Raw genomic sequence first — 25,302 nt, 5'->3', positions numbered from 1 at the left:
TTAACAAATTTAAAATTTAATTTCATAGAAAAAAAAATTTACACTAATTTACGTGACAGAACTAAATCAATACGCAGAATTCTTCCCCTATTGATTGAGAAGTCACAGTCAAATGCACAAAGCCAAAAAATAAAAAAATGATAATTAAAAGTGATATTTCAATTAATAATTGATTAAAAATTGAAATATTTTTTATTTTGAAAAGTATTGGATCTAATTAGCTGAGATTTTGCATGTTACTTTCCATGTGTATATTAAACTTTTTCTCCAAATTTGAAGAAGATTGGTCAAATAGGAAAAAAGTTCCAAAATATAGTTGAGTGTCCCCTTAAGAGAAGCAAGAATTACAAGTAATATTATTAGTGTAATTTGTGAAATGTTACAGTAACTTGGAAATGCTATTCTTTTCCCGTACAGGTCATGTATATACAAATAAAATAATAAACCTAGACAATGTATCTTAAATGAATGAATCCTCACAACCGTGTAAATTCTCATAAGCTTATATGCATAAATTGCGTTAAAGGGTGAAACATTTCTTTACATTTTTAAATACATTTATTACTCTTACATCCATTATACTTTATAGTCTTACCTACGTTCCTGAGTTGTGAATATCTGAACAGAGTTTGTTGTACACAAGTTAATTTGCCACCAATTTCATGATGAAATATACTAACAATGATAAGATAATTTGTGAAATAACATATATATATTTTGAAATCTACCACTTTTAAGTATTATTTTCTAGGTTATACAACAAACACTATGCTAACATCTTTACTCTTTATCATTAATTGCAACAATGCGAAATCTGTCCACGATACCCATTGGATATGTGCTGTAAATCATAACAATTCATGCAACGACTTCACGAATTATCTTGTGGAAGTATCTGTTACGTGGACAAATGAAGAGTCACTGCAAGAATGATGGATGTCATTTGGAATACATTTTTCAGGAGAAGCAATTGAAAGTTTGAAATGCTTAGCGCTCAAAGCTTAACTGTGATTTTCCGATCATTACTGGACAATGACTATCAGTGTTAATGCCATATAACTCTCTATGTACATTCTATATATCTTAAGCTATGCATTGACAGTCTTGGTTCATTTTAGACAAGAACGCGACATCCATCATTCTTGAAGTGGACTCTTCGAATGTTACATCATTACGGAAACGGATTTGCTTCCACAACCTCATTTAATTGTACATTTCTCTCATATATGTGAATAACTTACAATATAATGTATCTATTGCACATACTCCATTGTGACACAAGATTGTATTTCAAGTGAAATAACAGCTGTTCGAAACTTGAGAGTTGATTATTCTCCGAAATTCGGAAGTAATATAAGACAAGCTTGCCGTTTACTTTCTGCGTAATACATTGTTCCTTTTGTTCCTTCATATTCATATATTATACTTCATCTTCAGTTCCTCACGATGCATGTTGCATATCTCATCTGGAATAAAATTACGAGATTGTATGAGTTAAGACACACAGAGGTATACATACGTGCGCATATGTGCAGGTTTAGGCTATAAGGGAATAAGTGCGAGTAATCTTTGAGTAATAGGGGACAATATGAGAAATGAAATATTCCTGATGTGTTACAGCATACTAACGCTCAGCTGTTTCGTGCGGGGAAAAAAAAACGAATCAGCTTTTAATTACTTCTCGTTGACATATGTAAGACATTAACCATCAGCTATGAAAGATTGAAGTTGTCTTGTTTTACAAAGTGTCAAAGCCTGGTCATTTCTAAACATGACCCACTGATTATGTGTGTGTGTGTGTGTGTGTGTGTGTGTGTATATATATATATATATATATATATATATATATATATATATATATATATATATTCAAAATACTCATCCGTGTTTCAGTAATTTGTAGAACTAAATTAAATTTCGCAAATTATGAATACATCTACAAAACGTTGGATAAAAAATAATGGCAACAGTTCGATAATTCCGACATGGCTTTATTCACAGGGATACAACATTTACGTACCTTGAATATAGTCACCCCCATTATTTATCACCTTTTACCAAATGTTTGGAAGGCGTCGTAATAATAATAATAATAATAATAATAATAATAATAATAATAATAATAATAATGTTTTATTTTCGCTGGCAGAGTTAAGGCCATAAGGCCTTCTCTTCCACTCAACCAGCCTTAATCAATACAATACATAAATTTAAATTACAAATATTTTCACTACACTTAAAAGGTTCTCCAGCAATAATCTTCACTACACATTTATTTAAATTTAGATAAATCTATAAGGTAAAGTAGTAACTTAATTTATGAGCTAATTTAATTCAATGAATTATAATTAATTTATTATTTGAGATAGTAAAATAATGAAAATTAATTTAATATGAGGTTACTAGGACTATATTACAGGGAGAATATATATATTTCTATTTCTATAATGAGAATATTAATGTAATTGCCATTAGAGGTTTTGTAAATCTATTTAGAGAAATTAAAGATAATAATAATAAGAATGGACAGATGTTAGTTTCATTATAAGCAACAAATATTAATCAGCAATTCATCTGTTAAGTAAGAATTTATGTAATTTTGACCTAAATGAAGCTATTGTCCAACAACACCTTATATCACTCGGAAGCGAGTTCCAATTTCTAGCAACTGAAACTGTATAGGATGAAGAATATAAAGATGTCTTGTGGTAGGATATAAAGAGTAAATTGTTATAATGAGATCTTGTACTTAGCTGATGATATGCGGATAAATTTTGAAAACGAGAAGCCAAATAGATTGGGGTAGCGGTGCGCAGAATTTGAAATAAGAGAACAAGAGAATGCAGGGCTCGTCGATCGCTTAGCCTTAGCCAAGACAGAGTTTGGAAAGACGGGGAAACATGATCATACTTACGAATATTACAAATATAACGGACGCACGCATTATGCACACGTAGCCTGCTGCTCAAATTTGCATTTAGGTTACTTAATATAATATCGCAGTAGTCAAAGTGTGGCATCACGAGTGTTTGTACAAGGATTAATTTTAATTTATCAGGAAGAAAGTGCTTCAGTCGCTTTAATGAGTGAATAATGGAAAATATTTTTTTGGAAGTGTGATTCACTTGTTTATTCCATTCCACGTGACAATCCATATAAATACCAAGGTTCTTCACAGTCGTACTGTATGGAATAGTAGTATTATTTACAATTATCGGTGGCAAATTTTGTTTGTCACACTTCGATCTTTGATGTTCTATTAAGGTTGCCTGCGATTTACTTGCATTTAAATTAAGTCGTACACCATCAGCGTGTCCATCTTTGTTGATGTTCCGTATTGACCGCCCTATAGCACAGATAACTTCATCTCTGGTATTGCACCGGGTCCCTCACAGTTTTTCTTTCACTTTGGCGAAAAGATCGTAATCGCATGGACTCATATCGAGTGACTACTGTGGATGTTCCAGAATCTCCCATTGCCAGCGGCGCAAGAGGTCCTTGACAGTAGCAGCGGTGTGACTCCTTGCATTGTCATGAAGAATGATGGGGTTCTGTACCACCAAGTGTCGTCGTTTTCTCCTGAGAGCTGGACGAAGGTGGTAGTGCTTCACGCAGTCCCTGAAAACATTCTTGTGCACTACGACCTCGTGCCACATCAATTTTGATGCAGGAACGTTGGTCTAGTTTTGTAAACGTGATCTTAGGGCGCTCGCACTCTCCCTATAAAAGTCAACATTTTACACACTGCAGTAGATTGACAGAGTACTGTCGCCGCTGGCTGCACTAACTCGTCTAACAGTCCTTGTTCATGTCCGCACAGCTGGCAGCTCTCGAGCGCACCATCGTCACGTGACAGTAGTGTTGCCATAACTTTTTATCCATCCCTTGTACATCATGATGTGACATCATAAAAAATCTGTTACAAATATTGCCGTGCCTTGGCTTTGATCATTGAACGAAGAAAAATATTATGATCTTTAGAATTACCCTAACTCATTTGTACGTTTAACAATTTATGTTAACACTATACATTTTCGAATACTGTACTTGGATAATTTGTTGTCATTTAAGTTGGAATTATTTTGACAACAGGCTTAATCAATTTTGTAAATTACGTCTAAAGAAAATTGTGATTATAATAGAAAGCTATAGAGGTAGAAAAATTTGCAATTAATGTGTGAGATAAATGAGAAAATTATACGCTGATTCCCGAGGAAGCAGTCAGTTGTGTTACACTAAAATATAGGAAACAAAAAGAAGTATTTGTATCTTTTATATAACCATAACTTGACTTGCTGATTATTTGTTATTACTAGTGAGTAAAATCAGCATAGACAGAAAGAGAGAAAAACTTACTATTTGGTTGCTTCTCCTTTGGACAGTGCTGTAAAATAAAAAAAATTAATGAAGCAAGCCTATATAACTGTGTATCGACGTAAATACTAGATTTATTAATGCAATTGTAAACTAGATACAGTACATGTAATTTTGAAATGCACCATTGCAATTTATTTATGTAAATTTTTAGTGCGGGGAAAAAAAGTAATGAAATAAATGAATAGATAGATAAATAAATAAAATAAATAAATAAATAAATGAATAAGTAAATGAATGAATGAATAAATAAATGAATAAGTAAATGAATGAATGAATAAATAAATGAATAAGTAAATAAATAAATGAATGAATGAATTAATAAATAAATAAATGAATAAATGAATAAGTAAATAAATGAATAAATGAATAAGTAAATAAATGAATAAATAAATAAGTAAATAAATGAATAAATGAATAAGTAAGTAAATAACTGAATAAGTAAATAAATGAATCAATAAATTAATAAGTAAATAAATAAGTGAATGAATGAATAAATGAATAAGTAAGTAAATAAATGAATAAGTAAATAAATGAATGAATAAATTAATAAGTAAATAAATAAGTGAATGAATGAATAAATGAATATGTAAATAAATAAGTGAATGAATGGTTGAATAAATGAATAAGTAAATAAATAAGTGAATGAATGGTTGAATAAATGAATAAGTAAATAAATAATTGAATGAATGAATAAATGAATAAGTAAATAAATAAGTGAATGAATGAATGAATGAATGAATAAATGACTAAGTAAATAAATAAGTGAATGAATGAATAAATGATTAAGTAAATAAATAAGTGAATGAATGAATGAATGAATAAATGAATAAGTAAATAAATGAATGAATGAAAGAATGAATGAATAAATGAATAAGTAAATAAATGAATGAAGGAATAAATAAATGAATAAGTAAATAAATGAATGAAGGAATAAATAAATGAATAAGTAAGTATATGAATGAATGAATAAATGAATAATTAAATGAATGAATGAATAAATGAATAAGTAAATAAATAAGTGAATGAATGAATGAATAAATGAATAAGTAAATAAATAAGTGAATGAATGAATGAATGAATAAATGTATAAGTAAATAAATAAGTGAATGAATGAATGAATAAATGAATAAGTAAATAAATAAGTGAATGAATGAATAAATGAATAAGTAAATAAATAAGTGAATGAATGAATGAATAAATTAATAAGTAAATAAATAAGTGAATGAATGAATGAATAAATGAATAAGTAAATAAATAAGTGAATGAATAAATAAATGAATAAGTAGGTATATGAATAAATGAATAATTAAATGAATGAATGAATAAATGAATAAATAAATAAATAAGTAAATAAACAAGCAAATAAGTAAGTAAATAAGTAAGTAAATAAATAAATATGTAAATAAATAAATGAGTAAGGAAGTAAATAAATGAGTAAGGAAGTAAATAAATAAATAAGGAAGTAAATAAATAAATAAGAAGTAAGTAAATAAGTAAGTAAATAAGTAAGTAAATAAATAAATAGATAAATAAATAAATAAATAAGTAAGTAGGGAAGTAAATAAATAAGTAAGGAAGTAAATAAATAAGTAAGTAAATAAATAAATAAACCTGTTTATATAATTTTTCGTTTTAAATTTTATTGTGAGATATTCTGTGTTGCAAGGCAATAAAAATAAATAAATAAAATAAAAAATCGAGTAAATTAAAGGATGGATAAATGAATCTCTAAATCAGTCAGGGCACAAATGAATGAATGAATAACTATATAAATAAATACAAAAATAAAAATTAAATTAAAAAAATTGGAAGTATGGTTCTTCAGTTTAATTGGTTTGTTGTGTATAGCATCTAACGAAGTTGTCTCCGGTTGTTCTTAACTTGTTTTGACTTTAGTGATATTAATTTGTTCTCTCCGTGCATTTAACTGGATCTTAGTCGGCTAAGCAGCTTGCCTGCCGATCCGGAATTGCACTCAGGCTCGGGTTCTATTCCCGCTTGGGCTGATTAACGGTTGATTTTTCCGAGGTTTTCCCCAACCTTAAGGTGAATATCAGGTAATCTATGGCGAATCTTCCGCCTCATCTCGCCATCACAAATTCTACCAGCGATGGATAACCAAATGTTTTATTCAACTCAAGAAATAACTGGTGAAAGACATTGATAAGTTGTTCAGGTCCAAAGACTTACCATGTTCATCATGTCGTACACACAATGGATGAACTGGTTGGCAGCAGGCCTACAGACATGGTGCATACTGTATCTGCCGTTTTCTGTAACAATGCAAATTGACATGAGAAATGTATGCGGATATGTATGTATGTATGTATGTATGTATGTATGTATGTATGTATGTATGTATGTATGTATGTATGAATTCGTGTATGTGTATACAGGGAGTTTGAGTGAGTGTGTGACAAACTTTGAGGTGTGGTGTCAAGGTTTACTTATAAATCCATATCTTGTGTTATTCCAGTACAGATTTACATAACTTTGAAAACAGTTTCATTCATGACTATTATTCAATAAGTATTTTCTCGTTTGCAAGGTAGGATGCGTTGAACGAGGAAGTAACTACTTTGTTTGGGGGGGACTCTTTTTCTCTCTCCTTTATTTACAGCTCAAGTGCGTACATGTTCTAAATTAACAAATGTACTACACAATTTACAAGTGATTACATGTCAGTATATTTTTACACAATTAATGTACGTACAATACATTGTCTGTGGTTTAAAGTCGGTTTACAACCTGGCGTCCACCCAGCTCGTTTCATACATTGCATCGTGTCATCATTAACTGTCGAATACTTTCAAGAACCCCTTAGTATTACGCAACCGAAGATGGAGATACGTCCATCAGGTTGCTGTAATTTCAGGCATTTAATAAGAAAGATGATGAGTCAAAACTGTCATGCGAAAAACTCGCTGCTTTCAACGATATGTAGCTTCGTACTGGATATGGGTTTGTAAGCAAAAGTTGTTCCATTTGGTAGCACCTATCTCATCTCAAAGTTTGTCACACAGTCACCCAAAAAATCCCTGAATGTATGTGTGTATAGGTACATAAATGTATGTCATTAGGACACCTGAACAAGGGATGATTTACTTACTTACTGGCTTTTAAGAAACCCGGAGGTTCATTGCCGCCCTCACATAAGCCCGCCATTGGTCCCTATCCTGAGCAAGATTAATCCAGTCTCTACCATCATATCCCACCTCCCTCAAATCCATTTTAATATTATCTTCCCATCTACGTCTCGGCCTCCCCAAAGGTCTTTTTCCCTCCGGCCTCCCAACTAACATTATATGCAAGGGATAACAATTCATATAAACTTAATCGCTAACGCCTAGATCATGCATAATAATTATTTATTTATTTACTAATTTATTTGTTTATTTACTAATATTTAATGTACTGTGCAACAGCCAGAGGCAGATGACAGTTCAGCTCATGAGAAAATAATAATAATAATAATAATAATAATAATAATAATAATAATAATAATAATTGTAATAATATATATAAAAGGCTAGTGAAGTGCTTTGTATGGAGTGTAGAATTGTATGGGTCAGAAATATGTACATAACGACGAAGTGAAGAGAAGCGACTAGAAGTATTTGAAATGTGGATATGGAGAAGGCTAGAGCGTCTGAAATGGACAGACAGACTAAGAAATGAAGCTGTGTTGAAAAGAGTGCATGAAGAAAGAATGATGCTGAAACTGATCAGGAAGAGAAAAAGGAATTGGCTGGATCACCGTTTAAGAAGAAACTGTCCTCTGAAAGATGCACTGGAAGGAATGGTGAACGGGAGAAGAGTTCGAGACAGAAGAAGATATCAGGTGATAGACGAAAATAAGATATATGGATCATATGAGGAGACTAAGAGGGAGGCAGAAAATAGGAAAGACTGGAGAATGCTGGATTTGCAGTGAAAGACCTGACGTTGGGCATGAATGAATGATTAAAGTTGAAGTATTTGCATAGTTTTTTGAAGAAAATTATGACATTTATTCCATGTTCTGAACAGTAATAGTACTTTTGAAAATATCAGGCGTAACATTGTTCTTATTTTTACCTTCGTGTGATTTGACACAAACTTGTGATATTTTCTCTAGTATCAGCTGGTCTCTGAGGTCTAATTGATTTGTAATTATATCGTAAGCGGACTTCTGAATGTTACCTTCGTCATCCACCTGAAACAAAAATAAGCAAATTGCTGATAACAGTGTATTCCGCCTAATGAAGGCTGGTATTTTAAAATTATAATTTATGATTAATTAAATATAAATACACTTTATAGATCGTGTTATTCAGATAGGTAAGATATAGAATTGGTGAGCACGTTCATGAGTTCGAATTCTCTTCAGGGCATAGATGTTTATGTATTGTCAGTGTCTTGTTCGATATTGCTTTGATGAAGGCCTTAGCGTCGTGTTGACCACGCGTAATGCGAGTGTCTTACGCTTAAAGTGTAAGCTTTAACAATAGATCAAACTTGCGTTAATAGTATTCTGGAGCATAAGCTGTAATAGTACAGTATATTATGATACGAGGTTGGGAAGATTTGGACTTTGATTGCCATTTGCTTGCGCTCATATACACGTTGCTCGCTAAAGTTCTCCTGAGCTACAGCATTCCCTTTAATACTCCTGACTTGAATCCTTTAAGGCCAACTGGTAGAATTCTCAGGGCAATTTCATAATTAATCACTGTTGAAAGAAAGTTAGTTTTCTCTAAAACTACAATATCTAGGATAATAATTTTTTTACTGCCCATTATGGAATGTTTTCTGAGTCCATTGCTATCAAAGATTTCTAGTTAGTATTTAAAAGAAGCCCATTTTTTTTGCCATTTCCCGAAAGTTTGATTTTTTTTACATTTCATGTACACTTTTCTGAAAAAGTATTCAACTTAAATCTCTGATATTTTTTGTGGGTGTACAGAACATTTAACTACATACAATAGGTGAAAGATTTTGATAAAAAAGTACACCATTCCGAAGGAAAAAAATTATAAATATTAAAAAAATTACAACAAACAATTTTTGTGAAAAAAAAATGGATTAAAACACAAGTCATGCCCTGAAGTGACCTAATGGTTAACTCGCTATATCAGGACACTTACTTACTGGCTTTTAAGGAATCCGGAGGTTCATTGCCGTCCCCACATACGCCCGCCATCGGTCCCTATCCTGAGATAGATTAATCCATTCTCTATCATCATATCCCACCTCCCTCAAGTCCATTTTAATATTATCTTCCCATCTACGTTTCGGCCTCCCTAAAGGTCTTTTTCCCTCCGGCCTCCCAACTAACACCATCAGGGCACTTATCAGAAGCATTAATATAAAAATTTGTGAAGTTCTGAAAATGTAAGTGCATTGGAAACTGATATTTGGTTTAGAAATTATTGCACAGATTAACACAATTGTACAACTAAAGGAAGTAATACTAGCTAGAAATCTTTGATAGCAGTGTACTCAAGAAAACATTCCATAATGGGCAGTGAAAACATTTGTTATCCTAGGTAATGTAGTTATAGAGAAAACTGACTTTTTTCGATAATGATTAATCATAAAATTTTCCTGCGAACTCAACCAGGTGTCTTTGAGGTCTGGTGGATGCCAAGTCTCAGTATAAACCTGTGAAATCTACAAACATCAGTGCCCAATACGGGGTTCGAAACCATAATAATGTAAATGTTCATAATTTTATGATGTGAAATGGTTCAGTCGAGTACTCACCGCTTTATATCTCCGAAACGTACACTGCATGAGGCACTGAAAGAAAGCAGTGAAGTAATGAACCTCAGTATAACACAAAACTTACTGTTATATTTTATTGTGCTACTACTTTTCGGCCTTTTGCATGATTTGTTTTGGCTCTCATACAAGTTGTGACTTAGTAAGATTTTTGTTTGAGATAGATAGACGAAAGGTGAACACCAAACCCATTGAAAAATTAGCGTTGTAAAAATAGAAATGAGCACAACAATTATTGAAGTGAAATACATAAATCTTCACGATTATACTGTACTACTGTTACTGTTACTAAATTATTAATAATCAGCTGCTGCTGCTGCATATAACATAGGATCTACATCCCATTCAAAAAATGTGTGCTTCTGCTTTTGAATTAGGTTGTCGCTTGTTGATAATTTTGTTGATATTTTTATGACTTTTTAAATATTTCTCATACACAACAATGCTGTTAAAGGAATATTCCTTGCAGACAACAATATTGTTAAAATATTATTCCTTACACTCAACAATGTTGTTAAAGGGATATTCCTTGCAGACAACAATATTGTTAAAATATTATTCCTTACACTCAACAATGTTGTTAAAGGAATATTCCTTGCAGACAACAATATTGTTAAAATATTATTCCTTACACTCAACAATGTTGTTAAAGGGATATTCCTTGCATACAACAATATTGTTAAAAGATTATTCCTTACACTCAACAATGCTGTTAAAAGAATATTCCTTGCAGACAACAATATTGTTAAAAGATTATTCCTTACAGTCAACAATGCTGTTAAAGGAATATTCCTTGCAGACAACAATATTGTTAAAAGATTATTCCTTACACTCAACAATGCTGTTAAAGGAATATTCCTTGCAGACAACAATATTGTTAAAAGATTATTCCTTAGACACAACAATGTAGTTAAAGGAATATTTCTTGCTGACAACAATATTGTTAAAAGAATATTCCTTACACTCAACAATATTGTTAAAGGAATGTTCCTTGGACACAAAATGTAGTTAAATGATTGTTTCTTAAACATAACAATGTTGTTAAATGAATATTTCTTAAACGCAAGTGTTGTTAAATGAATATTCCTTTAACACAACAATGCTTTTATCCCAATATTCGTCGTACATTTCGATAGTGTTACAAAAATTTAAGACATTGATACTTACGTCCATTTCATTGCGAGTGCGTTGTTTGTTCGGTAAATGTGTCATATCTGAAAATTTAGACAACAGTTAATGAGTGTGACATTATTCACGGTCGGAATATTCAATGTGAGAGGGGTTTGGTGGTGTTGGTGAGGAAGAAGAATAAAAAGAATTGGTTAATATAAAGTAAGACGCAAAAGATTGAAATTAGTGTACATTTCCCACTTCATTAATATATATCTGCGTAACAACTTGTAATTTTGGCTTTAAAATGTGACACTTTTGTTTCTTTTTTTGGTTGTTCAAAGAATTAAGATATTTCTGTACTGCAGTTGTAACTCTTTTCAAGTTATGACTAATTTTCGAAGGTCACAATCGAATAGACTGCATAATGTGTGGAATTTAAGCGAATATTTAATTGTCTCGCATAGCGGAAGGTGACTTCAATAGACCGTTTAGCTGGCTGGGTTTTCAAGGACCGGTGCCGCAATGCACCTATGCACTTAGGGCTAATTTTATATCCTATACGCGATTATTCTAGTCTGACAGGTGACCTGGTTGGTATTCGTGTCCAGGTGCCGACATGCGAGTCATACTGCATCAGTCTTGACAGAGCCAGGTTCCATTCCTGGGTCCATTAAGTCTCTATCAACATCGGACACCCATACAAACCCCGAGCTTATTTTTAATTACTGGAAATGATAGATACATGAGGGAAAGATGGAGAATGTTAGTGGAATGGAAAAGGAAAACGGGAGTATCCCGACAAAATTTCTGCGTCTGCTTTGTCCACTACAAATTTCACACGGATAGTCTGGATGAAAAACTAGAGCGATAGTGCTAAGCCACAAATGCGGTGTTTTCAGTAGAATTGTAGAACATTTTTGTGTGGATCTTAGAATACATTTGACCATGACGACATAGTTTATTTCGCTAGAAAGTAGACAAACCAATGACTCGATTATGGTAACTATTACAAGGGATAGGAAGAAAGTTTATTTTAAACTGCGGAATCTTCTAGATAACCAGTAAGCATAGCAATTATGGTAAAACTTTCATTCTGAGAGCCACATGAATCTAGGAAAAAAATCTTATAATAACGGAAAGAAATGAAGAGTCCACTGCAAGAATGATGGATGTCATTTGGAATACATTTTGCAGGAGACGCAATTGAAAGTCTGAAATGCTTAGCGCTCAAAGCTTAACTGTGATTTTCCGATCATTACTGGACAATGACTATCAGTGTTAATGCCATATAACTCTGTATGTACATTCTATATGTCTTAAGCTATGCATTGACAGTCTTGGTTCATTTTCGACAAGAAAGTGACATCCATCATTTTTGCAGTGGACTCTTCATATGGAAATGTTGAGTTTTGTGAAAACTCCAGATATTCAGCCATCGTTTCAACATAAATGTCGAAGTTCATCAAGTTCTGAACGTTTCATCACGTGAGGCCGTTTAGGAGAACCACAGTCTATCAAAACCATCCACTTACTCTACCACTTTGAAACTTGCTATGTATTAGCGACTAAAAACAGCAAGGACGGAACGGATTAATTGATCAGATAGTAAACTTAAACATTACATTTGTACTAGGTAATTTGTTGCATGTTCATTGGAACATCCTGTGAATTTATTCTTATACAAGCGAACCCGTCAGTAAAGTAATTAATTGTTTATTAATAACGGAGAATTCTGTAGGATGAAAAATTAGTAATATCATCACATGAAGTAATTAAGTCTACTTACTTTCCAGCTTCTTGCTTACTTCAGTCCTGCATTCCTGCATAATTCCTTCGTATTCCTTTGTGTCATTTTTATCACTAGAAGGACCATTGCAGCACCACTGGAAAATGACGATGGTACACTTTAAGATACGTATTAAAAGATTATTTTCTGTATCTGAAAAAATGAAGCTATAATATCCATGCATGCCAAGATTTCTTTATGTATGCTGATTTTAAAAGTGAGTTGCTTCTGTTGATAGGCAACATATATGAGGTAGGAAGAATATTAAATTAAACAAAGCACTGCCAAATTATACAAGTCTCAAAGTTACTGGCACCTAAATAAGCTGCCTGCAAAGTACTTAGTTAATCTCTAACCTCCAGAGCATAAGTATTGGATAGATAATGTAGAAATCGGGAGTTCGAGACCCGTCCGTTTATCCTTTCTTTCCATGTTAGAAAATACGGGGACATCATTTTATTTTTACTAACATTTTTAATATTAACCTGGCTATACCTTTAGAGAACCGGAAACATCTTTCGCTACCTCCTTCCACGACTGGAGTTCGATGATACCGGCGTAAAACACAAACAAATCACTTTACTAGGTATAGGAGGGAAGAAAAGTAGTTCATCCATTTACGTAAACTGGGTAATATCGCGATTTTGAGTTCGATAATTTTCATTAGGTTTTTGTTTACTCAAAATGCAGTACTGTATTAAGAATAAGTGTTTTTACTCACGAACTGAGCTATTCATGCGAACGTATTCATTGTGCAGTGTCTATTATACTGTCTACAGTACATTAGCGTACAATAAGAGAATGAAGTTCAATTGAAAAATAATCATAATATGTATATTTAAACACATTTTTGAAAATAGTGGCCGTTCATTTCGATACAAGCTTCAGTTCTTTTGTGCATAATATCGCACTATAGACTATTGCATCTAATTCCAATTGCCAGTTTCGTCCTTCGTACTAGTAACTCATGTTGATATAATTCTGTACCTACTCTATAAAAGAGTACCGTAAATTCTATCTTCACTTCTGCCCGACCCGCACAGATAAAATTACTCAGACATGCTATCTACTGTCAGTCCAAGTGGTTATGCCGCAGGATCGTAGAAAGGGGGAACTCACGTGACAGTTAATTACTTAACGAGGCCCTTTTATTTAAGTTATTTTAAACAGTTGTGCAATATTACGTAAACGTCCAATTCCTAACAGAAATTAATGTTTTCAGAAAAGAGCTAAGACAGACCTGCTTTTACAGAGGGGCGTGCAGAAGCAGGTGGGGGAAATCGGGATGCGACGTAGGCAAACGGACAGTACCTGTGCGAAAATATGATTCAATATGGAAAGTTCTTTCGTCACTGGAAAACGCGAACATATTTCTGGAACGTACTATACTCACTAACTCAGTGCTGTTTACTATAGGCGGCCTTGATTCTGTCTGGAGTTGGAACTTCATTAGTAGAAGGGGTGGGAGTGAAGTACATTCAAAAACTCAGGTACAATAAAAATTGAAGTAAAAATAAAATGATGTCCCTGTATAACAGAGTTGATAAGAAAAATAGCTGACTTGGAGTGCCCGAAGTTATCATCAGACTTAAACGTTGGTGCCATTTCCAAAGATTTCTTCTGTTAGTTTCTGTACAAATCACATAGAATTTGTGTTGTGACAAATGATGTAGTACAGTAGTTTTTTTTGTTCCTTTCTTTTTAAGATTTTTTAATGACAGAATAAAGGAAAATACTCCGAAAATACCTGTTCTCGCAATTTATTTGCCCGCAGACATATTTTTACTAACGAAAAACTAAACACGTACATATGTTCTGTGTAAAACTGTTCATTTTAGATTTATACATATTCTTTATCAGAGGACCTCGCCGTCCTCTATTGAACATTGTGTAATCAGTGACTTTATGTAGTCATCACGTAGGTACTTATTAATAGAGAAAAATTCGCCCCGGCAAAGCTCAGATGGTAAGAGCACTCAGCGCACCAACCTGAAGGTCCTGAGTTGGATTCCCAGTGCCGCAACGATTTTTTTTCAATAATAAGTATTCATTGTAGCCTAGCATTAGTTGATACTTCAGTGAACGAACTCATAACCTTAATTGTGGTCTTCAGAAGCGAATTTATAACGTGAGGTTTCTGACTTAGGAAGTAATGAAAACGAAGTCCGTACCACAAGCTCCTTCATCGAGTCGTCTTCATCTTCAACGTTCATATTCTCCGTTGTGCTGTCTGTCAGAGACTTTACGTTTCCACGGGTAGTGTTACTGTGCACCTCTCCAGGGCTGCCAACTGGCACCAGTCTCGAGTCCTCTGCAATGAACAAAATACTGTAAAAGTACCAAGAAGATTTTACTCTTATCATGCAAGGTGTATCATCATGGAAGTTAGACAGTTTGCTGCATTGGGATCGGAGTGTTGCTAGCTGAGTTCAGATGGGAATGGTGGGAAAAAATGGTGATGATAAGTGTTGCCAATCTGACAATTTTAGACTTATTAAAGATTTTTTTTTTAATTTGCCCTACAGGATAATATCCGTAATATCGACAATTAATATTTGAGGAGAAAAATTCGCTCCGGCGCCGGGAATCGAACCCGGGTCCTTGGTTCTACGTACCAAGGACCCCGGTTTGATCCCCGGCGCCCACAGTGGTTTAAAATCCATATTTAGGAGGCAAATGCAGAAAAATGACATGTAAAAAAATGAAATTAAACCCTTAAATTATTTTACCTATATAACTGAGTAACACTCAATTGATAATCTTAATCAGCGGAGGTGGCTGCATAGCGAGATAAGAAGCCGGTAACATGCCACATTTCGCCACCCAGCGTTCTTACTCAGCAAGCGCCGCGAGTCTGCCGTTTTCCTTGTGCTGTAACTCTGTTGTAAGTGGTCGATTCCATTCATATTTGGTACCAACATGTCAAGTAGTTCTTTGGGTATGTAACACTGTTTGTTTGTGTTACATTTAATGTTATTATAGTATGTAAAATTAGCATGAATGGACACGGGACAAAATATAAATATAACCATTGAGGGCAGACTTTGCTAAGGTAGAGAAAAAAAAAACCCCTTTGGTTCGTCCAAAAATGATTTTTTTTCACTTCCTCCACTATTTACCTCTATTTTAAATCTAGTCTTAAGGTGCGAAGATTTGCGGAAGTAATAATTCATGAGCACTATTCTTTCGAGGTGCAGTAGTGCAATTTTTCTCGGTTGCAGTTATTTCAATATCTGTGAGCCGAATCTACTTCCGCAATATAATTCAGGGAATTCAAGATGACAGCTTGTCAATTATGTACCAAATAAGCTTTCCGAGTGTCCAAAAGGTGCAATAGTACCTAAAATGTTACATTTTCTCCCCTATAAGATTTTGTCTAGATGCATCCCCCTGTATGGGGCGCTTCTGTTCATACCAACGTAAACAGAGTTTGTACACAAATAAAATGTACTAAGTGTAACTACTGTATAAAATTTCAAATAGGACAAAAGTTACTAATTTTGTCTAATTGCGCCCCCCCTATAAGGGGTACTTACACTTTGACCAACGTAATGAGAGCTTGTATACAAAACATACATGCTACCTGTAACTACTTTGTAAAATTTCATAAAAATCTGTTAGATAGGAGAAAAGTTACTAATTTTGTCTAATTGTGCCCCCTAAAAGGGGTAGTTCTCCTTATACCAACGTAATCAGAACTTGTATACAAAACATATATGTTCCTTGTGACTGTTTTGTAAAATTTCATACAAATCTATCAAATAGGAGAAAAGTTACTAATTTTGTCTAATTGCGCCCCCACTATAAGGGGTGGTTCCCCTTATACCAACGTAATCAGAACTTGTATACAAAACATATATGCTACCTGTAACTACTTTGTAAAATTTCATAAAAATCTGTTAAATATGAGAAAAGTTACTAATTTTGTATAATTGCGCCCCCTATAAGGGGTAGTTCCCTTATACGAACGTAATCAGAGCTTGTATACAAAACATATATGTTCCTTGTAACTGTTTTGTAAAATTTCATACAAATCTATCAAATAGGAGAAAAGTTACTAATTTTGTCTAATTGCGCCCCCACTATAAGGGGTGGTTCCCCTTATACCAACGTAATCAGAACTTGTATACAAAACATATATGCTACCTGTAACTACTTTGTAAAATTTCATAAAAATCTGTTAAATATGAGAAAAGTTACTAATTTTGTATAATTGCGCCCCCTATAAGGGGTAGTTCCCTTATACGAACGTAATCAGAGTTTGTATACAAAACATATATGCTACCTGTAACTACTGTGTAAAATTTCATAAAAATCTGTCAGATGGGAGAAAAGTTTCTAATTTTGTATAATTGCGCCCTCTATAAGGGGTAGTTCCCCTTATACGAACGTAATCAGAGCTTGCAGACAAAACATATATGCTACTTGTAACTGCTTTGTAAAATTTCATAAAAATCTGTCAGATGGGACAAAAGTTTCTAATTTTGTATAATTGCGCCCCCTATAAGGGGTAGTTCCCCTTATACGAACGTAATCAGAGCTTGTATACAAAACATATATGCTACCTGTAACTACTGTGTAAAATTTCATAAAAATCTGTCAAATGGGAGAGAAGTTTATAATTTTGTATAATTGCGCCCCCTGTAAGGGGTAGTTCCCCTTATACGAACGTAATCAGAGCTTGTATACAAAACATATATGCTACTTGTAACTGCTTTGTAAAATTTCATAAAAATCTGTCAGATGGGAGAAAAGTTTGTAATTTTGTATAATTGCGCCCCCTATAAGGGGTAGTTCCCCTTATACGAACGTAATCAGAGCTTCTATACAAAACATATATGCTACCTGTAACTACTGTGTAAAATTTCATAAAAATCTGTCAGATGGGAGGAAAGTTTCTAATTTTGCATAATTGCGCCCCCTATAAGGGGTAGTTCCCCTTATACGAACGTAATCAGAGCTTGTATACAAAACATATATGCTACTTGTAACTGCTTTGTAAAATTTCATAAAAATCTGTCAGTTGGGAGGAAAGTTTCTAATTTTGTATAATTGCGCCCCCTATAAGAGGTAGTTCCCCTTATACGAACGTAATCAGAGCTTGTATACAAAACATATATGCTACTTGTAACTGCTTTGTAAAATTTCATAAAAATCTGTCAGATGGGAGAAAAGTTTGTAATTTTGTATAATTGCGCCCCCTATAAGGGGTAGTTCCCCTTATACGAACGTAATCAGAGCTTGCATACAAAACATATATGCTACCTGTAACTACTGTGTAAAATTTCATAAAAATCTGTCAGATGGGAGAAAAGTTTCTAATTTTGCATAATTGCGCCCCCTATAAGGGGTAGTTCCCCTTATACCAACGTAACGAGAGTTTGTATACAAAACATATATGCTACCTGTAACTACTGTGTAAAATTTCATAAAAATCTGTCAGATGGGAGAAAAGTTTCTAATTTTGCATAATTGCGCCCCCTATAAGGGGTAGTTCCCCTTATACCAACGTAACGAGAGTTTGTATACAAAACATATATGCTACCTGTAACTACTGTGTAAAATTTCATAAAAATCTGTTATGTAGCTGAAAAGTTATTAATATGTCCCGCTAAATTTGCATTCTAGACCACTGTGCGCCGGAGCGAATTTTTCTCCTCAAATATTAATTGTCAGTATTACAGATATTCTGTAGGACAAATTAAAATATATATATATATATATATATATATATATATCTTTAATATTGTCATAGCTAGCAGTGCATATTTCTGTACAGATTACTGTGCACTAAACTGCGCATTCCCGGCGAAACAAGTCACTCAGCTGAGTGCGCCCTTGTATAATGGCAGTTGACATTGGACATATACGTCAACATATATGCCTAACTTGGAGTCAGGCCAAAAGGGAAACATTGAAGGGGGAGGGTTCCGTTCCGTGCTGTGGATTGAATTCGGCGTAGCTCAGTGGTCAGAGCGCTTGGTACATAGAACCAAGGACCCGGGTTCGATCCCCGGCGCCGGAGCGAATTTTTCTCCTCAAATATTAATTTTAGACTTAGCCTATATTATGAATAACGTTTTGAATAATTTGCCAGTTTTATAACATTGTTATTAATAATGAAGTGTAAAATCGTCTTTTGTATAGTCGATTTAAAATTTCATTCAAATACGAAGTAGCCATATTGGTCACTTTTCTTCAGCTGGTCTAACTAGGTGTTGGCGATTCTCATATGTTTTAAAATTAGACAGAGGTCGTTGATATGAACAGTTCAGATAGCAGAGGAAATCTGTTGTGAATGATTTCAGTTTAATGTTCAATCATTATATTCATAGGCATGTGTTAAATTAAAAACCATAATTATGTAGTTTGCATGTTGTGCTTAAACATTTCATTTGAACTGACTATTACACTTTTACTACGTCATACTACATTTGACCAATAAAACGGTACGGCACGACGTGTTTCAATCAATCATGGCTGCGTATCTTACAATTTGTATCACCTCCTTAGCATTTGTTTGTTTTTATCATCTCCCTAGCATTTGTTTGTTGTCAGCTTTCAATAATTGTACCTTTTAAAATGATTCATGTTTATTTCATCATCCTTAATTAAAACTTTTATATCATTTATATTGTTTATATTATTTAGGTTATGTTACAGCTTCTGCTGCATGACATTATGGATAGTCACGTATCAGAGATTGTTTAATATATATTGATAATAATTGAAGTGGAATGCAACTGTTTTAATAAAAATGAAACTGAATAACAAAGCCTTCTTGACTAGTAATCGTCCATAGAGTTAAATGAAGATTGTATAGTTGGCACAAGTGGTAAAAAGAGAACAGCTGATCAAACACACTACTGCCATCTAGCGGAATATTTGTAATGATGAGATGGTACAAAAATACATTTCCAAGACAGTTTAGTATTTTAGTAAGTCAATTAATATTTTATTGTATTAAAACACTTTATTTCTTCTAATCTTTATATACTTTCTTCTAATCGTGTAATAGTGCATTAAATCCCACTCGAGTTTTGATTTTCTCTTGATAAATAAAAAATTCTAGTGAAATTATGTAGATAAATCTTTGTGCGATCTAGCTTTGAAAAGTAATATGAAAAATGCTATTAATAATAAAATTGTTGGTATAATAGATACCTGTAATATCAATCGGGCTACGTAACATGAGTATAGTTCCGATTTTTGCCACCAATGGCAATAATATTTTCTTACAATTTCAAGAGTTTCTCGAGACTTTACATTGAGCTGGAGATCTAATGTATTTATTTATGGTAAATACTACCAAACTATACAGTAAAATTGTTTTAATCTTCTACTTTCAGGGAAGCCTGGATGCAGCATCTATACATAAGTCTGGAGACTGTGGATGTCGCTAGAAGACTCAGTTTTGTGGTGAGTGATGCTATTTTCTTTGTTTTGTTTGAAACATTGCACAATTCGGACGCGGGAGTCAGATTTGTTAAGAAATAATACTGTGGGACTTTCCAGTTATAATTTATGAAAATCAGGTTGTCTAGTTAGTGAATTTACTGACGAGAAACAAACTAGGTCTGATCACAATTTTTCTTACATTGCTATTATTTCGCAGTGACCAGTATTTCATTATCGGCATTAGGACAGTCATTCTTGATTCGTTTTCCCTGCAGATTTACAGTTATGAAGATTTGATGTAGTTGTGTAATTATTTTCTGCACATCTGTGATAGCAATTCATTAATTTAAAAGGGTAATGTGGATGGAAAGTACTTTAACAGACATGTGTAATCAATTTTTTTCACGATAATATGTTGTCTCGTCGTTACAGCAAATGGCCGTCACGATTGAAAGTTGATTTTTACTGATTTCAGAGTTGCCAACCTAGATAAGTATATTGAAATATTACAAATAACTGCTCTGTATATATGTAATGAAAACCAGTGCCTTCTATGAATGCTACAATGCATGTAAAATTAATTTGCAAAAGGCAGTGTTAATATACATTATACGAAGGATATCACTGCATTTTAAATCTACTGAACTTCATTTAAACAATTGAAATTTCACTTAACAAGAGAAATAAAAATTATTCCAATTGAACACGAAATATTACAAGTTCCTAAATCAATTTTACTCCTTCACATTGAAGTTGATGGTGAAGTTAGTACGTTGGCTACACTGCTAACCTTCAGTCAGCTGTTCATAGTATAATGTGCGTACTGTATATTAAGATTTTTTAAAATATTATTTTGAAAATATGGTATCGTACAAAAAATATTGTACAATACACGTTTTCGAAGTATAGATTATTTTGGAAAATCTCTCCTTATTCTGATATTGCGTTTCAGAGTTAACTCATACCTTCTATTCAACTGATGACTTATTTAGGTTTGTATGTGCACATGTAATATATTACATATTTTTGTTTAACTTTTGACTTGTTCAGCATCTCAAAGCTGCAATGCTGATATAAGGTTATGGAATACAATAATGAAATGAAACTGATAGGTCACCGATTGCTGCAACAAAAATGTTTTCTCGTCATCTGACTCGTTTTATGTCCAAGGGCACGGGATGGTTTGGAGGTTCTTTGCCAGCTGCTGACTATGTAATAGGTCTAAATACTTCTCTGTATGTTTTTAATTTTCTTACTTCTGCAATCCTTGCTTTGCAATTTATTAATACAGTAGAACCCCGATTATCCGTCACCCTAGTAACCGATTGTTGGATTATCCGTCTGTCATTCTCTCCTATTTTTGTTGCAGAAAAAATATTGAGTACTGCACAATACATTACTACGTAATTTTTTATAGAGAGTGATTTACAAGCATTTGCCCTTACACATTATGGTCTACTGTTCGACTGACCTGTTTAATTTCTCTGCAAAACGTCTTCTAGAAGTGCCAAAAGAATACATGTTGTGCTAAGTATAGAAGAGAAGTGCATAATTGAGTGGTTTTGGAAAAGAGGAACTGTGGTTCATCTCACATCAGAATACGAGATTAGAGTTAAACTGTGCGAGATTTAATAAAAAACAAAATAAAGTGTATAAATTACTTACATCTACAAACTGAGACCTATATTTTTCCTATCTTTCCACAGAAATCCACCATAGGAAGTTTCTTTGATCCTTAGAAACCGTAATTAATTAATTAATTAATTCATTAATTCATTTAGTCCACACCTGTGGAGTAACGGTCAGCGCGTCTGATCGCGAAACCAGGTGGTCCGGGTTCGAACCCCGGTCGGGGCAAGTTACCTGGTTGAGGTTTTTTCCGGGGTTTTCCTTCAACCCAATACGAGCAAATGCTGGGTAACATTCGGTGCTGGACCCCGGACTCATTTCACCGGCATTATCACCTTCATTTCATTCAGACGCTAAATAACCTAGATGTTGATAACAGCGTTGTAAAATAACCCAATAAAATAAAAAAAAAATCATTCATTCACTGCAAACCCAGCATTCTTCAGTCTTTTCTACTTTCTGCGTTCCTCTTAGTCTCCGTATATGATCCATATATCTCAATGCCGTCTATTATTTGATCTCTTCTTCTGCCCCGAAATCTTCTCCCGTTCACCATTCCTTCCAGTGCATCCTTCAGTAGGCAGTTTCTTTTCAGCCAGTGACCCAGCCAATTCCATTTTCTCTTCCTGATCAGTTTCAGCATTATTCTTTCTTCATCCACTCTTTCCAACACAGCTATTATACAAATCTGGCTTTCAGATAGTAGCTCCCTGTAAAGCAGATTTGAATAATTTCAAGGAAAAATTGTTCCGGGGCCGGGTATCGGTCCCGGGACCCTTCGCTTAGCGCGCGAACGCTCTACCGACTGAGCTACCCGAGGACGACACGACACCGTCACAATTTTTCCTTTTATATCCACACAACTCACATGAGCTGACAAGACACCAGAACTCAACAGTGAGTGCACACAATTCTGTGTGACTTAAATTGTGGCTTTCTGTTAACGTACCTCCAGTAACGAATGTATTATACAAATCTGTCTTTCAGGTAGTAGCTCCCTGTAAAGCAAGTTTGAGCAAGTTCAAGAAAAAATTGTTCCGGGGCCGAGTATCGATCCCGGAACCCTTCGCTTAGCGTGCGAACTCTCTACCGACTGAGCTACCCCAGAAGAGAAAGCCACAATTTAAGTCACACAGTATTTGAGTGCACTCATAGTTGAGTTCTGGCGTCTTGTCAGCTCATGTGAGTTGTGTGGATATAAAAGGAAAAATTGTGACGTTGTCGTGTATAGTTCCTGGGGTAGCTCAGTCGGTAGAGCGTTCGCGCGCTAAGCGAAGGGTCCGGGGATCGATACCCGGCCCCGAAACAATTTTTCCTTAAATTATTCAGAGCTATTATGCTTGAAACTTCTGAACCACTACCTAATGTGTTAAAACATATGACCACTGAGAAAATTACGAAACTGCATTATGCAACACTTAATTTATGAAAGTCTTCTATGGTATGGGTTATCCGACTTTTTGGATTAACCGTTCAGCTCACCCACTTCATTACCACGGATAATAGAGGTTCTACTATAACGTCTAAATGTCAGCATAGTGACAGATGTGAGATCTAGTAAACTTACGAATATGGCCTTTAAATACTGAGTGACACAAACCTGGGTGCAGCGCATGTTGAAGACCTCTCGGAAGAATGCAGAAGAGCGACAACCACAGCGTGACGCTGCTCGCGGCCATGGCGGCGATAAAATGACAAATGAATCGGTTTGCTATCACACGCAACGTTGTGCGGAAGCCATCTTCCGTCGGGTCAATGCATAACGGATTGTGGGTGGCAGATGAATGAGGTCACAGCCGACAACTGTCAGGCCACACAAAGCCGAGTGAAATGTTTATGTTAAAAAGCCTGCAGATAATTGGCAGTATTTTAGCGAAAGATTACTTCTGTGTAATTTCCAGTATCAGAAATATTGCTGAATATTTAAATCACACATGTAAGGTCAATTGAACAGTGTTCATGGGTTAGATAATATATTGTATGTTTATTATTCCTGAATATTATTAATTACATTTGACTGTAAAACATTGGGAAGATGAAAATCTAAGTAAGAATTTCACTTCAAAATAACTTTGCAGGGCAAATACTAATTTAAATGTGGCCGACATTGTGTCGTTCTTCGTTGTTGTTGTTGCTGCTTATTCCAGGTTACATTAAGGGCATATGTACTTGAACGACAACAAATATTATCGGAAAATGCAGGCTCTAAATTTCTAAAATTTTATAAGAAAATGAACTCACAATTGGACAAAAATTACAAGATACCACAACAATACTTATTAGAACTTAAATATCTGATAAAAGTATAAAAAAGATTACTAATAATATTTTTTTTAGAATTCACTTTTTACTTTGAATTAAATTTTCCAAAATTTGAAAATTTTCACACACATTATTTCAGAACTCCACAACCATGAGAGAGAGAATTCTGAAATTTTGTACACTGATTTAACATGCATTTATGCAAAAGGTAGAATACAATAATGCCTATTTCTTTGAAAATAGAAAAATTAGGTCACAAAACATTATGTAAATCTTAATATATTTTATATAGGACAAATAAAAAATTAATTGCATTAAAATAAACAACTCTACAAGTCTGAGAGTAGTCTACTTTTCATAAGTAAGTGTTCATTACACGCAGAAAAAATATTAAAGATGTCAGAGAAACCATAACAATGTTATGGTTACCAAATGATGTAACTGCAGAATTTTTTTTTCTTACTTTGATAAAACTGGTTTGAAAGATATTATTAGTAACCTTTTTTATACTTTTATCGGATATTTAAGTTCTAATAAGTCTTGTTGTGGTACCTTGTAATTTTTGTCCAATTGTGAGTTCATTTTCTTATAAAATTTTAGAAATTTAGAGCCTGCATTTTCTGACATTTGTGGTCGTTCACGTACATATAACCCTTAAATCATATGCATGATATTATGTACTTTAATTTTTTAATGATGTCTATTTGAATTTGCTCCTCATCATCTCTTCGTCATTTGTGGAGGAGATTGTTCAATTTCTTACTTCATGCAGTGGGAATTTTTAAATTCCTTCCACAAATTTCATGATCTAGAGATGGCAGTTTGTTCTTGCTGATCCAGTGATATATTTATTGCGTCTCTATGATGTTTTTCTTGGCATCAGTGAATAATGGGGTGGATAATTGGAATTATAATTCAGTTATGGGTACAATGAGCCAAGTTTCAAAATTGAGCTTCGTCCAAAAAGTCGTCAG

The 25,302-nt window shown here is 33.7% G+C and overlaps 1 protein-coding gene and 1 non-coding gene across 2 annotated transcripts; one reads left to right on the top strand and one right to left on the bottom strand.

The window, feature by feature from the left end:
- Window positions 1-535: 535 nt before the first annotated feature.
- Window positions 536-23,746, bottom strand: LOC138697188 (uncharacterized). The gene is made up of 9 exons (XM_069822756.1): window positions 23,667-23,746; window positions 15,211-15,350; window positions 13,040-13,136; window positions 11,308-11,354; window positions 10,123-10,158; window positions 8,455-8,572; window positions 6,568-6,650; window positions 4,357-4,384; window positions 536-1,466 (listed from the first exon to the last, which is right to left on the bottom strand). Exons 1-9 carry the CDS (start codon window positions 23,743-23,745, stop codon window positions 1,414-1,416), a joined length of 681 nt encoding a protein of 226 aa, XP_069678857.1. The 5' UTR covers window position 23,746; the 3' UTR covers window positions 536-1,413.
- On the top strand, window positions 18,992-19,064 carry TRNAY-AUA (transfer RNA tyrosine (anticodon AUA)). The gene has a single exon. It is a non-coding gene; the product is annotated as a tRNA-Tyr (tRNA).
- Window positions 23,747-25,302: the final 1,556 nt, after the last annotated feature.

Source organism: Periplaneta americana, chromosome 3, assembly GCF_040183065.1.
Source record: "Periplaneta americana isolate PAMFEO1 chromosome 3, P.americana_PAMFEO1_priV1, whole genome shotgun sequence".
In the NCBI taxonomy this organism is placed as follows: domain Eukaryota; kingdom Metazoa; phylum Arthropoda; class Insecta; order Blattodea; family Blattidae; genus Periplaneta; species Periplaneta americana.
Note: the sequence above shows the minus strand (reverse complement) of the source record. Positions and strands in the feature narration are given on the sequence as shown.

What these genes read in the sequence shown, in the direction of transcription:
- LOC138697188 (XM_069822756.1), bottom strand. Translation starts at nt 23,745, where the DNA reads ATGGCCGCGAGCAGCGTCACGCTGTGGTTGTCGCTCTTCTGCATTCTT. An exon ending in CGTTTCGGAGATATAAAGCG is followed by an intron (nt 8,573 to 10,122) that starts GTGAGTACTCGA and finishes TTTTTGTTTCAG; the next exon opens with GTGGATGACGAAGGTAACAT. An exon ending in AAAGGAGAAGCAACCAAATA is followed by an intron (nt 1,467 to 4,356) that starts GTAAGTTTTTCT and finishes ATTTTATTCCAG; the next exon opens with ATGAGATATGCAACATGCAT.